The sequence below is a fragment of the Stegodyphus dumicola genome, chromosome 3 (genome assembly GCF_044657685.1).
Source record: "Stegodyphus dumicola isolate Sdum_Otavi_A_Nest chromosome 3, ASM4465768v1".
NCBI lineage: Eukaryota > Metazoa > Arthropoda > Arachnida > Araneae > Eresidae > Stegodyphus > Stegodyphus dumicola.
Window position 1 is genome coordinate 226,074,894 of NC_140770.1, and position 18,298 is coordinate 226,093,191.

Sequence of the window (18,298 nt, forward strand, 5' to 3'; positions counted from 1 at the left end):
ATAATTTCCTTCAAGTCTCAGCATGCACTCAATGGCGCTCTCAGCGCCCTCTAGCGTTAGGCGGGTCTTACCAAGTATATTGCAAGGATTTTTACCAATTATTTGCGGGAAAGTTCTTATCAAATGTAAATGAAACCAATCATTTTATATTAGACTTTAAGCCCCTCTCTGTGATGAAAATTACAATATTTTCATCACAGAGAAATTTGGGATAATTTTTTGGAAGCACATAATAGCAAATTATGTTTGAATTTGAACTATCCTGAAATATTATTTTTTAAAAATTTTATCTAAATGTAATGAGAGAAAATTTTTTATTTATATATATATTCAAAATTTAATTAAATAGCATTTATTTTTCTTATCTATATTTTCTTGGTTGTGTCATTGATAAATTGTATTGTATTTCCTCATTGATAAGTTGTATTAATTTCCTCATGATAAATTGTATTCTATTTCCTCGTGTGTCTCTCCTCCGCATTTTAGCACAGGTTCTGAAAATTAAAAAAATGTTTACGTGATTTTCCCCTCAGTGTCTTTAAAGAACAAGCTTCCCCAAATTTTAAAACAAATTCATCCATAGTGATTTTTTCATCTTACTAAGAAAGACAAATCCCCAGAAACTCCTTACAAAAGTCACACCAAACTTTCCCTTCTAACTGTTGAACGTTATCACAGTGAAGCAAATGCAAATTCACATTCAGCTTACGATTTTGTTGAACCAGTTTTCACATTCACCTTATCTAATTTTTTATGGATGATTTGAGGCCTAAGGCGTAAGAGAGATAACAATGAGAACGTATGAGATTCAAGTTGCTGAGATGTAGAAATGAAGATATCTTATTGGATATCGTACTATACTTACTAAAAATAGTTTTTTTAAAGAAATAATAATATGATAGTTATTTAGAGTTTATTCATGACTATTTTTAATTTCTTATGTTCTTACTACATGCTTTAGAAAACTACATGCTTTAGAAAAACTACATGCTTTAGAAAAACTAGAAGCATGTGTAACTACATGCTTTAGAAAAACTTTCACCCAATTCATTAAATCAAAAATTTTTCAGATTAAAACTTTTAAAGATTTTTATCCATATTACGGGAATTGTTCACTTCCATGCAGTCACTCTGACATTGATGAGAGTGGTGCATCAACAGAGTTCTCAGACTCGAGACCCAACCACCATTAAGCCTCCAGAGAGTAGGAAGACAAGCTGCCAAACTAGTTACTATATTAATAATTTAAAGATTAGTTCACATTTCATCAAGTATGAGCAATTTAAACAGTATTTTGAAGATAAAAATTTACAATTTAAAGTATCATTAATCTTAGACAATGTTCCAAGACACTCAAAATCTCTGTTATACCTTTTGTTTTTCCTTCCCTGTAGTACCTGCCTTATACAGCTATGGATCAAATAGTGATAGATATTTTTAAATGGCATTGCATGACACTAATCAGTCTATCAAGGCAGCTGGCAGGGAAGGTGGGCCTACATTAAGAGATTTGTGGAAGACTATAATATATGGATTGCAACAAACAATATTGTTGACTCCAGGGCTGAGTCAACAATGAAAGGTTCCTGAAAACAATTATGCCCAGAAATGGTGAGCGATTTTATAAATTCTGAAGAAACTGTGGAACTATGACAGATAAAATAGTTACCCTAATGAATGAACTGAACTTTGATGTCAACAACAAAGAAGTTAATGAGTTCACTGAATCTGAGTACCTCTGTCAAATGAATATTTAATTCAGCAATAAGAGTTAAATGAAATACACAGTGAAAGTGAGGAAGGAAATGCTAATGGGTAGTATTCAACTAACTCTTGGCAGGTTTATAAAGAAAAGATTTGAAAGTACTTAAATGCACCTTGTTAACTTAATTATGAATATTGATAAATAAATAACATTTTTGATAAATTAGTACTTCATCATATTAGCATCTTAAAATACTATTCAGTTTTTTTTTTTAATATCCTTTTTCTTTCGAACATTAAACTTTTGCACACATTTTTAGGAACCAACCATATGTAAAAATCAAGAACTGCCTGTATTGGCATTGATTTCCCTTTTTATTTTTGAACCATAAAATTAGTTAAAAAGAAGGAAAAATACATGAAGTACTGTATATATCAATTAAAAAAAGTACCATATTTGCTGGTGTATAAGATGCACTTTTTTTTTCCTTTGAAAATAGGTCTGAAAAACGGGGTGCATCTTATATGTCAACAATGCATCTTATGCATTGATACTGAGTTTTTATTACATTAATTTCTCTGGAAATTTCCCCTATTCAGAGTTATCAATTCCTCCCCCCTCCTTGTGGGTGTGGGAATATTACAGTTATGTAGAGTTCAGTGAACGTGCATGCACTGTCATTGACGATCATAGCTGAGTTTGTTTAAACTTTCCAATTTTTATGAACATCTTTTAAATGTATGAAATTTCTCCTGTTCAATTTTCTTAAATTTGTTGGCAAGTTATGGCTCAAAAACTATACTGGCATTGCTATAACATAGCATACAAGCTACGTGTGATTGTGTATGCTAATGAACATGGAAATAGCTGTAGAGATACATTTCAAGCCATCCCCAACTGAGAAAATAAGAACTTGGCAGAATCAAGAAGAGGATCTAAAAAAACAACTCACAGTAAACATAACCTACTAACTGCACAATTGGATGAACTTGAGACAGAGCTGAATACTTTGATTTTAGATGACAGAAAAGTGGGACTTTCAGCCTCTACAAAAATGATTATTATGTTTTATTAAAACTATGTATGTGAACTAAAACAAAAATATTGCAAAAGATGCCTGACAAATATGGAGAAAAAATTATTGAATTTTATTGATTCATCATTAATGCAAGAAAATTAGAAAATTTTGTACGTGCTCAAATAGGAAACACGGATGAGGTTTCTCTGACTTTTGGTGTGCCTTCAAACAAAACAGTAGATTCCAAAGGTACAAAAATGTTACTGTTAAAGCTTCAGGGCACGAAAACCTCACTCACAGGTGTTTTATCCTGCTGTGCTGATGGGACAGAATATCCCTCACTGTTGATTTTTAAAAGGAAGACACTACTAAAGAAAAAGTGCCTAAAGGAGTGTTTAAACATATTCACGCAAAAGGCTGGATGTATGGAGGAGTAATGAAGTTATGGATAGATAAAATTTAGTCGAGGTGCCCTGGCAGAATGTTGAAGAAACCTGCTCTATGGGATCTATTTCATTCTTGCAGAACAGAAGATGTTAAAAATAAAGAATTGAAAACTCAGCTGTAATTTAAGGAGGCCCAACTAGTCAGCTTCAACCTTTAAATGTCTGCATTAATAACTCATTTAAGGGATTTATGAAGCAGAAGTGGAACAACTGTATGCAGTCTTCAAATTTCGAGGTTACACCATCAGGAAGAAGGAAGAGGCCTGGTATTTTGCAAGTTTGTGAATGTATCAAAGCTTCATGGGATGCTGTGAAAACAGAGACAGTAGTTAAATCATTTTGGCATTAGTAATGCACTGGATGGAGTTTGTTGTATGAGGGCTCAAATGCTGATTTAGTGACTCTTTATTTAGCTCAAAGGTTTCAAGTGACTCTTTATTTAGCTCAATGAGTGTGTGGGTTTTGACAAAGAAGATTAAAAGGTGTTCTTTCCCAGATAGATTGGGTATTTTCAGAATGTATTACTTTGTATTTGTATTACTTTATATTTAAAATACTGTAAGTTCATTATAATGATCAGTAATAAAGTTTTATCCTTCAAAAATGTATATAAAAAAGGGGGTGCATCTTATTGCCTGTGTGTCTTATACGCCACAAATAAGGTGTATGAAAGCTATTTCTTGGTAATTGTAGTCAATGCATATATTGTTACGAATTTTGTACTTAGATAATTTTAGTAGAATTAAGTAAATGTTGTATTTTTCTGTGTAATGTAGCTCAAGATAAATTTTAAGAGAAAGCTATGCTGGAAAAGTAAGAATTCAGGGGCAAGTGCATTTAACATTGAGTAAATGTGTATCTCGATAATTTGGCGAGATGTCGGCAAGCTGACAACAGTTTTTGGCGACCAGTTAAATCTCCAAATTTGGCGAGAAATCACCAAAAGTCACCAAATTCCAGTTCTGAAATATTGGTTGTGATAAAAATAAATTTTATTAACCTATTATCAGACTTGTGCATTCATTCCATTATGAACCCATACGTATGCAACAATATGGTGAATGCAGTTGCTATTCTTAATGTATAGTTAATGCATAAAATAATAGTAAAAAAGTAAATTTAAATAATTTTTGTAGATGTAACTTTTTCATTTATTTTGAAATGCGTTATTAAATAAGAATGCAGTGATCTCAATTTTAGGAATAAAATGCCTAAAAATAATGCTATGAAATGTTTGTGTAAAATTTTGTAACACTTTCATAGAAATAATTAATAGTTATAATAATAATCATTGTGAAATATTTGCTATTTTTATATAATAATAAATTTGGTTTTCCCTCTAGTCTGTGGAAGGACGTCAGGTTCAGGAAATAGTATCATCTATTTTTCATACCCTTCTTTTTCACAGAACTTTGGGAAAGGTAAAAAGAAAAAAAAAAATATTTTCCTGATTTTTTTTTTTTTTTTTTTTTTTTTTTTTTGTACATTCAGGGCTTGCACATCTGTAACTAAATTGGTTGTTTATGAATACAGTTAAGTCTTTAATTTGCTTTCTCAAAATGAAACTTTACAAATCAAGCTTATATTTTTCCTTATATGAATAATAAAATGATGTTGTGACTTATTATTTTTTTTTCAGATAAATTGCTCACCCTACTTCTGTTCTTACCAATTTTATCAAAATATATATTTATAATTCAAATAAACCAGAATTACCTATAAACATGCATAACTAAATTAAAAACATTGCATACCTTTGCTATATAAATAATATGAATAAACAATTTACAGCTCTATAATTGCTTGTGCAGTTTTTTTCATCTATTTCTGATTTCTAAGTTTTGATTTAATGTTAGATGAAAGAAAGAAATTAAAGTGCACTTCAAATTTAATAATGTGTTACAGGCTTTAAATTGTTTGTCAAGCACTTCTGTACGCTCGAAAAGTTAAAGTTATTTTGATTTTACTGTTTTGAGAAAATATATAGATTATTGTTCAAAAAATGAAAATGTAATGATTTGAATGGTTTAGGAAATGAAAAACATAACAAATATAAACATTGGTTTTATTAAGAAACTTGCTAAAACATAAACTTGCAAGTGTACACAGAATAAACAAAAATAGAAAACAGCTGAAAGGAACTTGACATTTCAAAATAGTTCTAATGAGACATTTTCGAAGAAGGAAGAAGTTGCAAGAAATGGCAGAATATGAACATATATACCTACCTAGAGTTAACGAAAAGGGCTAGCCCATTCTATTGTTTGAGTCTTTGCTGACACGATCCTCATAAGGGGAGTTAACAGGAAGTAGACTGATGTCGCTACGTTCCATCTGCTCTGACTTCGCCTGTTTAAGACTGTAGTTGCATTCTGCTGTAAAACGATGTTCCAGCAATGTGGACATCACAAATTAATTTTTATCACATATATTGTTTGCTAGTAAAGCAGTGGCAAGCTCAAACACAGCCCTCAAAGTAATTTGATGATGCCTGTGAAATTATTATGATAAGAATTTGAAAAAATGTTTTAAGATTTTAATGGCTTGCAGTCCAATTTTAAGTTATTTTCATTACCAAAAATGAAAGTAACTCCTCGGAAAATATAGCTAAGTAATTTATTCTATGATATAAACCTTGTTCAAAGATTTTTTTAGCTACAAATTTGATTAACTTTTATTAGTACTTTTTAAGTTAAATATTTTAACTTAAAATTTTCACAATAAGAATACTCCCTTTGTTTTTGAGTACATTTACATGAGAACAGTTTTTCATAGTTGAAAAATAATAAGTCTGTGAAAAGAACCAGACTTCTGATGAATATCTGCAATTTGTGATGATACTTTTTAGTAATTTCCCTCCAAGATTACAAACGTCATGAAAATTGAAACATTATGAGATGTTGAAAAGTGTAGTAAAAAACAAAGACGTTTACACTAATTTACGTACAAATATTATTTTTTCTGTTTTGCGTCATAGAAAAATCTAATAATTAAAAGAAAGAGAATTAGTTGTCATTATTTATTGTCAAGTTTTCACCCTCTTGGGAAGTTTTCATATATTTCTTTTTAGTTTAAATCAAAAGTAAATTACATAGTAGTTCAATATATTACAATTAGTTTAATAAATGCCAGTCTGAAAATTTTAATATTTATCTGTCTTATTTCAAATTGTAACCAACAAAAATTTTTTGCAGATACCAACTTTTCAGCAAAAATATATGTATAAATTTGATATTTTTCTTGCATTATTTTTATTTATATGTTTCTACAATATCTAATATAAAGTCCCTCCCCCCCTTTTTTTTGTAATTGCTGCCTGTCAGCTACTTTCAGATTGTGCATTGGCCCGTATGCAATGTAAATTTGAGACCACTGTGGTTAAAGTATCATTTATGTATTTGTGTTGTAGAAAAGTGCTAGAAATGAGATAGATATGGATATCATATTTCATATTTTTCCAAAGGACAATTTGCTTTTGGTGAAAAAAAAAAAGGATAGATGTGCGGAAGACAAGATTCTATTAATGTGAAGAACGCAAGAATTTGCAGTGAACATTTTCCGTGCAAGGGTTGTGAAAATGACATGAAAAATCACTTGCTTGGATTACCACAAAGGAAATGTTAAAATCCAATTCTGTTCAAAGAAAAAAAAAAAAAAAAAAAAAAAAAATGCTGACTGCTTTTGAAAGATTACATGGATTAAGTTTGAAGAAAATTCGTTTTGAGACCGATTACAAAAATTATGATAGGAGAAATAAATCAGATATGATGATTTTAAAATAAAACTCACAAGTGATGTAAAGATATTGCTGAATGTCCTAACTGTAAAAATAAACAAAAATGCATTGATAATTTGCAAAAAAAAAAAAAAAAAAAAAAAAAAAAAAAAAAAAAAAGCTAGCTCAATATTTTAGGTAATTTATAATTGTATGAAACATCAAAGTAATTTCGCATAAAAGATCATCCTCTTTTGCCCCTCTTTTGAAAGATTAAGTAATTCTCTTTAGATGCTGTGAACAAAGTTGTTTTGTCAAACTGAAGACAACAATCATGTATTTATTGAAATGTACATGTATAAATGTGAGTATAAGTTAGACAATTATTTAAAAAATATCTGTTGTTATGTCAAATCGGAATTAAAGCCAGTGTAAAATTTATAATTAGGTCAAAAGAGCAATCTTAGATGAGATTAAATTTTAAATAAAACTATTAATTTCAAGGGCAGTCAAACATAAGTTCATTTTCTTTAGCTGCAGATTAAAAAAAAAAAAAAATGACATATATATTCAAAACTATGCCAAACTAATTTTTTTTTTTTTTTTGCCTGACTTTAAAAAGCTGTTATTACTTTAGAAAAAGTAATAGAATTCTCCCCCTTAGTATGCAGATGAAGAAAAGATACTGAATGCTATAGTTTTTATCTTCCTGATTTAATAATAAATGCACAGGGAAAAAACTTTTAACTTTTAAGAAGATGTAGCATGTTTTATCTATTATTTTAAAATCAATAGATAAGTTTTGTCTTTTAAAATGTTATAAGTGCATACAATAATAATATCTTCTCTTCTAAGCTATTTTTTACGCACAGTTTTTTTAAGGTTGTTTTTTCAAATTTAAAATGTTTATTTCTTTGCTGTGAATTGCATCTTTGCAGTCAGTGTCAGCAGGACTACGTCATCACTCCTCATTTCTTGTTACGGGGGGGGGGAAAGGTTTATAAACAAGCCCTTCTCTTTTAAGTCTTGGTATCTAACAATAGCTCAAACATTCTCTAAATTTTCATACATATAGATTGAAACATATATGCGCATTAATAGTCAAACATTTTTATTGTCTAAATATATTATCTAAATCTAGATTAATAATACCATACGGAAACAGAAATGTGAAAAATGAAAAAGTTACAAGTTCGTGGTAGTTATGTGTGGATAAACTGATGAGATAATAAAAGTATGTACTGAAATAGAATCTTATCGGCAACTTTAGAATGACTACTGACCTGAAATAGAATCTTATCGGCAACTTTAGAATGACTACTGATCAATGTTACTAGATGAATTTGATGCCCTGTTGGCTCATTTATGTGCTCAGAGAGCATGTTGTGCAAAAAGGATGTGATGCGATTTCCATTTTTTCAAGATATACTGCCACATGATAGATTCAAAGATATAATAAGAATAACGAGATTTGACAAATTCTAAGAGACTTCAGTGATCCAATTGTCTGCTTTATTCAATTTATGCTTACCAGCACAATGATAGTAATTTGCTATCTATCAGTTGAAGAACAAAATAGTGTTCGTACTAAGCACTCTTTTTCAAACTCTTGATGTTACAGATAACAGTAAGAAATTGCCTAAAATGTACCATTTTATAAGTCTGCAAAGTATGGTATTGATGTTCTTGGCTAAATAGGTAGAAACTCTTCAATAAAACTTGGAAGATCAGATAGCTAATGCTTTATAATACTTTGGATGGCTGCAGTCAGTGCTTGGATACAAAGAAATTGAGGGAAGCACAGTTCCCATAAGAAATTTTTACTGCACTTTTTAAAAAAATTTTGAAGTAAATATATGCCTACCAAATGTATTTCATTCTCTGTTCCACAAGTTTCTGGTGAAGAATAAAAATAAAAATTTTGTGTGCAATACCAAATTGGGAAATGTAGTAAAAAGAGAAGTGCATATATATGCTACAATTACAAGAGATCAGTATGAGAAAAATGTGGGAAAACAGTAAAAACATAGTTTATATTGCCTGCAGTAGCCATAAATTTAAATATTATTTATTAAGATATCATGAATGAAAAATAGAAAGATGAAAATGTATGCTTTCTCAATAGTGGCGACACCGAATAATTTGTAGGTACTTACGTATTAATGCAACCACCTTAGGAGAAGTCGCCAAATTTTTCAGAATGCACCTCACTCTGCCACTCATGCTTCATTCAAGCAGTGCTCTTTTTTGTTGTATTCTAGGTTCAAACAATTTTTGTAAACAAATCGTGATATTTTTCCTCTTAAACTAAGTTTTAAAATATGAGCTTTTGGAATTGCCAGCAATGGAAGAAATCACAGTAAATTTTCCGCCAGAGTAGAGAATTTTTCTGAAATTTTTCTAAAGAGAACAACAATGAAATGCCTTTGCTAGATAGCTGATATTGCTAAGGGTTTCACGAAGATGAGTCTCTGCAGCTTTCTGATGCTTTTTAGTGATAATAGTAATTAGTAAATTACATGTGAAATGACTTTTTGGATCTTATTATGTGTGCTTATAAAAATATATCCAGATATATTATATTCTACTGTTTGTTGGTTAGAAATAATGCTCAATTTAAATTATTGAACCTTTTTGGCACCTATGTATTAATGTAACCTTGGCGCAATGCACGATGCATCTTTTACAGATGAAAAGATAGAAATTACTTATCAGATGCAAGTTAGTGATTTTCACAACATTTAAAAAAAAAATATTTTCAAAGTATCGATAGTTATCGTAAGTCAGCAAATAATCTCAAAATATTTAAAAAATTTTAATAGTACAAATTTTAATTATTAAATAAAGATTATACCAGACATTAAAAAAATGAAAGATATTTTTCATGAAGTTATGCAATTTTTTGGTGCTGTTCTTCTCTCCATATACTCATTAGTATTTTTTAAAATCATATTAGTATTTTTTTTTTTTTTTTTTTTTTTAAATAGCATCAGAGAATTCCACAGACTCGGCATTTTGCACTGGCTATCTACCAATTGTATCTAATCATTGTTCCTTTTAGCAGTTTAGCAAAATATTCCTGCAGAACTTTTACCGCTGATTTTTCCATTGCTAGCAAATTTCGCAAACAATATTTTAAGATTGAGTTAAAGGCAAAAAAATATCACGATTTGTCTATAAAATAATACAACACAAAGAAAGCATATGAAAATGGTAATGTTGCTTGACTGAAAGACATTTATGAGCATGGTTGTCAGAGTTTGCACATTCTGAGAAAATTTGGTGACTTCTGCCAAGATGATTGCCATAATATATACCAAATAACATGTTATGTTCTTGATTTTATTTAAAAATATAAGTGAATGTTGTGTTCAGATCAATTTTAAATGTCTGCTAACAACAGCCACTGCTGTTCTGACAACATTTTTTAACTGTCATACTTCTCACTGATGTATTATGCTTCTTATTAATGTATTAAATAGTAACAATTGATTATGTATGTTAAAAAAATTTGATGCATACTTTTTCATTTTTAGTGTCATTTCAAGAATGAAGGCAATAACTACACTGTTCGTACGATGAATTTTGAAGATGTAACTTGTGACTTTGTTGATTTTACTTATGTAAGTTAATATATTTATTTATTCCAAAATTTAAAATTATATATACAGTACAAAGTCTGATATCTGGATGTTCAATATCGAGAATGATCTAAAATACGAATCTCTGGACCATTAGCAATCTTTTTTTAAACATATTTTTTATCCTTTATGCTTGTGAATTTGATATTTTTTCATAATAAAACATGTTTCATTTCTTAATTTCAATTTGGCATTGAAGTCAACATGTCAAATCATTATTTAATATTTTTTACTTGCATTATTGCGTTATTATCAACACACAACAGCTTGAGAAATGACTCATGCAGTGATGTCTAATTGTTTTTAAGTAAATGAATATCAAAGAATATGGAAACCTTTTATTTTGTCATTACAGTTCATGATAATTACTGACTTCAGCTAACTCTGGTGCAAAGTGCTAAGTGTGCTGACAAGGAGAAAATCAGCAGGAATTTCTTTCCATGGGCAAATATAGATTTTGTGAATGATACAAATAGGTCAAAAGATTACTTTTTGTACTACTTGAATTGGGGAAACTGAATTTGTTGACCTAGATCAGTGTCAGAGTTGGTACACTCACATGAGGCAATAGAGTTAGGGAAGGAAAAATTTTTAGAATTTAGTGTAGCACTGAGCAACAAAATTAAGGGATGGCAAAATTTTGAGAATTTTAGGAAGCTGCAGAATTTTGGACTAGCATAGATTACAGTGAGCTGCAAAATATCTAGCACCGCCCCTGGATAAGCTTTAAGTATATGTGAAAATTTATTTATTTGTGACTCGGATAAGCCTTAAGCATGTGCGAGAAATAGGCTTAAGTATAAGAAATAATTAATATAATTCAAGATTAAGTTCATCAGTGTGCGACAGAAGGAAGACAAAATTCAGCAGAACATATTTTTAGTCGCCAAGCTCATGAACACCACCAGTAGTGTAATGGCGCTAGTTAAGCTTTATGATAATTGCCGTGAATTAGATGTTCCGATATTCCCCTCCCCCCAAAAAGTGAAATTTTCTAATTGATGGAATTTTTAAATTAAAATGAAAAAGTGGTAATAAAAAACAGAAGTTTTTCACTGTGATGACAATGCCCTAATCATTTATCAACTAATAGATATTGAAATTTATGGTATGGTTCTAAATCCAGAAAATATCTCTACCGATAGTGAACAACATTATAGAGAGGTTGTTGTGAATGAAAAGGTTTCTGTTGACAATTTAGTGGGAATTCTTGACACTGCAATTACAGAACTTGAACAAGGAAACTTTGTAATTGAACAAGAAAATATATGCATCTATAGCATTACGAATTTTTCATAATTTTTACGGAAAAGCGTTTGTCTTTAAGATTTTACGATTGTAATCCATTTTTTACGATTTTTTTCCTTTTTCAAGTGTTTTTAGTGATTTATGTCGAAATTTTAGAATTTTTCACCAATTCAGCGATTTTCGCCAATTGCATCGTGTTTTACCGCCAACTACTGACAACTTCGAATCCAGTAACCTGCAGTATCTCCCAACTCGCCACTTAACCAGCCAATCCAATGCGCTGAACTTGTTTCTCCCACTGTTTTCTTTGTGGGCGCCAGATTATTTTTTTTCGCGTTTGTTTCAACAGCAAGGGAATTACTCAGCTCGGACTCAGCGAGCATGGATTGTCGCATTTTTTTTGTTTGCACATGCTACGAATTTTCTTAATACGTCGTTGTTACGAAATGATTTCAAGAAAACCATATTTTCAATATTTTCGGCCTACCTAGAAAGCCGAATTTCCAACAATTAAAGAATCCTTCAAAGGAAATAACTATGCATTTTGCAACGTGTGAGTGTGTGACTTCATAATAAGTCACGTTGGAAGAAGTGACATTGTGAAGCATGTTAAGTCTAAGAAGCATGAAGTTAATGCTTCGGCGTCGACAACATCAAAGAAAGTGGATGATTTTTTTTCAAATTCGGCTACGAATTCAGATGCCGATGTCATTTTGGCAGAGTGTTTGTTTACTGCATTCCTCATCGAACACAACGTGCCGCTAAGCGTTGCCGATCACGCCGGTCAACTTTTCAGACGGATGTTTCCCGACCCCAAGATTGCTCAGAAATATGCTTGTGCTCGCACAAAAACATCTTCTATTGTGAACGAAATTGCTTGCAATGCACAAAGTAAAACAACAGCTGCACTCCAGAATTCAGCATTTTCGGTGTCAATCGATGGCAACAACGACAGCGAATGGAAGCTTTACCCCATCGTTGTCACATATTTCTGTGATGTTTCTAATGAAATGAAAACTCATCTTTTGCATCTTCCAATTCTTTTGTTAAATGGAGACACTACGGGGGAAATTGCCTCCTTGGTAATTAATGAGTTGAAACAACTTAACATCCCAATATCAAACTGCATTTCATTTGATGCAGATAATGCTCATGTCATGGTGGGTGACAAAAAGGGTGTAGCCTCTTTCCTCAAAAAAGAACAAAATGAATTAATTGTTATTGGATGCCCATGCCACTTAATTAATTTGACAGCAGAAAAAGCTGCAGCTGCTTTACCATTAAATATTGACCAGCTTCTGATTGATGTGTTTTTATATCTGGAAAAAAGTGTAAAAAGGAAAGAAAACCTAAAGAATTTCGAAGAACTGTGCTCTGGTGAAACGAGAAAAATTCTGAAACATGTATGCACGAGATGGTTATCCTTAGGCAGAGTGCTAGGAAGGTTTATTGAACAGTGGGATGCATTGCTAAAATATTTCCACGAAGAGACCAAAACGAAACCATAGATCCCATCAAATTTGTTGGCATATAAGATTCCGAAAATCAACTTTGCTTCTAATCAAAATGCTTTAAAAGGGAAAAGCCAACACACAGAATCAAACCCTTTAAAAAGAAAATGCTTAGAAGACTCCTCAAAGGTCAACTTTATTAAAGAAGTTGAAGGGAAGAAGAAACAGTCTTCTATTAGCTGGGAGGAAAGGATTTTCTATCTTCTTTCTTCGGATTTGAACAAAGCATATTGTAGTTTTGTGTTAAGTACCATTAAGATTTTTGAAAGTGTAAATACCCTTCTACAATCATCTTCGCCAAAATCTTCCCTGCTTATCCAAATTCTTGATGATCTTTTGAAAGAACTTTATACTAAGTTTGTAAAACCGTCCGTTGTGAAAAACAGTGTGTTGATTCGTGTTGCCTATAATAGTTTGGCAAATCAAAAGGATGACAATGATCTTACAATTGGAAATCAAACCAGGGAACTTGTAAATTCTTTGAAAGATCATGAGAAAAAAAATTTTTTTCAATGTTTTAGAAAGTACTTTTCCTCAGCCTGTGATTACATTGTAAGGAAGTTTCCTTTGCAAAATGAAGTTCTTTTAGATGCTGAAGTGGCAAATTTGAAACAAATTGAAAATTCATCTTTTCAAAAGATTAGTTTTTTTATTGATAAATTTCCATATTTGTTAGCAATTAAAGAAAATGAATGCAATAATGATGCTTTAGATGAACTACGGAACCAATTTTCTGCTGCACAGTTTGAAGACTTTGCAGTTCTGGAGAAGATAGACTTGATGTCCTCGTTGGTACTTTAAAAAGAATAAAAAGAGCTGATGGAACACCAAAATATGATAGACTAGCAAGAGTTTTATGTGCTATTCTCGTAATTCCACACAGTAATGCTGAGTGCGAGAGAGTCTTCAGTGTTGTAAAGAAAAACAAAACTATGTTTCGTTCTTCAATTTCACCAAAAAATTTCACCAAAACATTTTAATTGCTAAATGTTATGAGGAAACTAATTTTTATGACAGGAAATTTTCCAAAGAATTTTTGCTAAAGCCAAAAAATGCACTCTAAATTCATTGCAATAACTTTTTTGTGTAACATTAAGTTCTTGTTTTATGTTTCCTAATAAATTTTTTAGTTACTATTTAATTGAGATTTACTAATGTAAGTACAATTTTCTTTTTTCTATTTGTATAAAATTGTTCATTTTTTAATATCAAAGCATGATATTAATTCTTCGTGTTCTGAATTTGGGGGAGAAATCTGAATTTTTATCTTTAGAGGTTGGCAGGTATGGCATTAAAGAAAAATTATTAGAACAAAAATGAAGCAAATTAAATAACTTACAGTGAAAGAAGTGTTTAATAAAGCCAAAAAATATTGAGGGTTTTTTTGGGATGTTAAATTTTGATTCTCGAAGTTCATAAATGATTTATTCTTTCAGAAATTACTGTTCCATATTTTTAATTTTATAATTTCTATATGTTGTCATACTGGATTTAAATTAATATTATACGTGGAAAAATCCCATGTCCAGAATCGCCGAGATCCCAACAAGCCTGGATATCAGACTCTGTACTCTATATATGGTCATGAATATTTATTGCTTTTATAATACCGCATTTCTTTCATTTATACATACAGTTATCTCTATGGAAATATAGTGTTTGCTTTCAATGAAAGAAGATTTATTGCTGTTTTAAAAATGTAGTGTCCTTCCCCCTCTAAAAAAAATAAAATTAACTATGTACTCAAACTATAAAATTAAGTTCAACAGCAATATTGCAAATTAATTTTAAAATGAGAATATCTTTAAAATTTCTGATACAGAGTCTCACGGGCTGGAGATAAAAAATTTTTTCATACGATGTTGCCATTGCTAGTTTTGAAATCTTTTTTTTTAATAAAAAATTCGTTGAAGTGTTACAAAACATGAAATCGATAATAAAACAAATTTCAAATTCAAATTAGGGCTTCTACATGTACATATTCTATGGAACTTTATGTTATTCAAATTTTGATGGCTCTAGGTACCATTGTTTTATAACAATGCGAGAAACATACATACATTTATGCAGATTTTTAATTATTTAATTTCTTTAAATATAAGACAGTGCGATAATATATGGTGGCAACAATTTGAAAAGTGATACAGCCTTTTAAAGTTTTCAAAGCAAAATGCCAAAACGAAATTAATAGTCCTTCAGGGCAAATTGCCCCTTTGGACTAAAAAAATAAATATAAAATTTTACATTCCGTCCAAAGGGGCATTTTTTTTTAATGCTTTGCATATTACCTTTATTTATTAAATATCATGTTCTTTGCATTAAAAACATAAAATTCAGTTGAACAGCAATATCGCAAAATCATTTTAAAGTGAAAATCATCTTAAGAATCTTTATTTATCTTAAGAATTTCCAATACACAGTCTCATGCGCTGGAGATAGTTTTTTTCTTTTTTCTTATTTGTACAGGTTTGCCATTGCTCACTTTGAAATGAGTTTCTTAATCAAAAATTCCTTAAAGTTTTACAAAATATGAAATAGATAGTAAAACAAATTCAGGCCTACAGATGCTCATATTCGGGTAGAAACATATGTTATTTAAAATATGATGGCTCTAGGTACCAACCATTGTTTTATCACAATGCGAGAAACATACATACATACATTTATGCAGATTCTTCATTATTTAATTTCTTTAAATATAATACAAAATTAATACAGTCAAAAGTCTTTAATCCGGACTCGTCAAGACTACGGCGATTCCGGATTATCGGTTTTTCCGGAATATAGATCATCAGTTTAAATCTGGTAAGATGGCATGGAGAAATTATAAAATTAAAAATATGAAATCGTAATTTATGAAATAAAGAGCAATTATGATCTAAAGGGTATCAAAATTTACACACACACACACACACACACACACACACACACAAAAAAAAAAAAAAAAAAAAAAAAAAAAAAAAGCTTTATACTTATTTGTTTACTTTATTAAGCATTTCTTTCAACGCGCACATACGTAAAGCGTACATTACGCATAGTCAAAATTAGAAAATTGCTACCAGAAAACTATTTGATGTGTATTTGTGATATTTATAATGACGAGGAATTTGATTTAAATCATATCAAAGACGGAGTACAACGAGATGAAATACTACATTTAGTAAGGAATTATAAGCAGAATAAAATAAAAACATCTGCCCTGAAGATAAGGATAGTGCTGACAGATCAACTTCCAGTTCATTGCGTGCTGCGATGCCCTCCCCCATCCCCGCTGAGCAGCGTGAAATTGATAAACAGATTTCGGAATGATTAGAGAAACAAATCACCACTCTGTCACTTTCTTCATACCTTTATCCATTTTTTGCAGCAATTCTACTTTTTGTTTGATGGACATCGGAACTTACTTTCGTTTTGTAGATCTTTTGGGAGCTCCAGCATCGAAAATTCTATTTGCCATAATCGAAAGTTCAAGCTTACTTTTATAAAATTGCTCTTACAGTCTGCCAAAAATAATAAGCCGGATCTAATTCGAAGGTTAAGGAACAACGCAATGGTCAACATTAACTGAAATAGCTAATTAGATAATTTTAGCTTATACCGTCCGTTATACATTAAACGCGCATGCGTAAACGTATTCTGCGCTCGCGCACATGCATATGCACAGTAGTAAACGCCTATCTGCATGTGTCAACGCTGAGCATGCGCAGAATGTTTTTAGCTTTGAGGTGTAAAGATTTAAAAAAGGTGAATCAGAGGCCGATGATAATTAAGTAGAGGCTTTATTAAATGATGGAATTTCACGCACATGGAACAACACGTTTCTACATATCAAACCATGACCAAGGACTACTACAACTGTTGCCAGATCAACCTAAGCAAAAGTATAAAACAGTTACGGTTAAAATACATGACATTAAAACAAGAACGGGGAGTACGTGTGATTATTCTCAACACCCTCCCTTAATCACATATTATTTTATATTTATCTCTTAAATAACATAATCTTGGTTTAGGCAAGCATTTTGTAAACAAATCAGCTAACTGATTTTCACTAAAAACATATACAAGATTTATATCATACAATTTTACAATATCCCTAATATACTTTAATTTAATGTCCAAATGTTTTAGTCTAGCACAATTACTTTCATTCAATATTGCTTTAATTACAGATTGATTATCCTCATAAACTGAAACTTTAATATTGTCGACTCCTAAAATTTCTTTAGATACATTATAAAATACAGTTAGGTCTTGAATAGCTTTTGCTAAAGCCAAAATTTCTGCCTCAGTAGAGGACAGAGCAATAGATGTTTGCTTTTTAACAGACCAAGTTACAGGACAATCATTAAAGAAAATAATGTACCCTGAAATAGATTTTCTGTCATTTGTATGTGACCCCCAATCAGCATCAACATAAACATTTATCATAATATCAACACTATTAGATTTACAAAATAATAATTTCAGTTCAGATGTCCCTTTTAAATATAGAAGAATTTGCTTCAGACCAGCCCAAGCACTGTTAGTGGGTTGTTCTTGTATCTGACTCAGACAGTTCACAGGAAACAGAATATCAGGACGAGTTGTCATAGACAGATATAGCAAAGCACCTACAAGTTCACGATAAGGGCCATGAAATCTTTCACCATTCACAAAATTTGATGAAGTTGACTTTGGCACTAGAGGAGTATCAGATGGCTTACAATCTAACATTCTAAATCTATTTAACAATTTTTCAACATAAGACTTTTGGCCTAAAGTAAGTTTGTTCTGTGAATATTTAAAACTTATTCCTAGAAATTCATTTGCAACTTCAGCCTTGGACATCTCAAATTCATTTCTAAGTAGTTCAATCACAATTTTTACCTCTGAATCATTAGAACCAGCAATTAGCAAGTCATCCACATGCAGCACAATAAATATTTCACTCTGTTTAGTTCTTACAAAAGTACATGCTTCACAGTTAAGTTGTTGGAAGTTTAACAGAATTATAAAATCAGTAAATTTCTTG

General features: G+C 30.7%; 1 protein-coding gene across 3 annotated transcripts in view; it reads left to right on the forward strand.

The window, feature by feature from the left end:
- Positions 1-18,298, forward strand: part of Atg101 (autophagy-related protein 101) — a 69,972-nt gene that overhangs the window by 19,963 nt on the left and 31,711 nt on the right. For 2 of the 3 annotated variants that reach the window (XM_085813873.1, XM_085813871.1), the window contains exons 2-3: positions 4,513-4,590; positions 10,421-10,507. In XM_085813873.1, coding sequence (XP_085669999.1) covers positions 4,513-4,590; positions 10,421-10,507 — 165 coding nt within the window. The remainder of the gene's footprint in view (positions 1-4,512; positions 4,591-10,420; positions 10,508-18,298) is intronic. The other variant, XM_085813872.1, reaches the window with a different exon arrangement.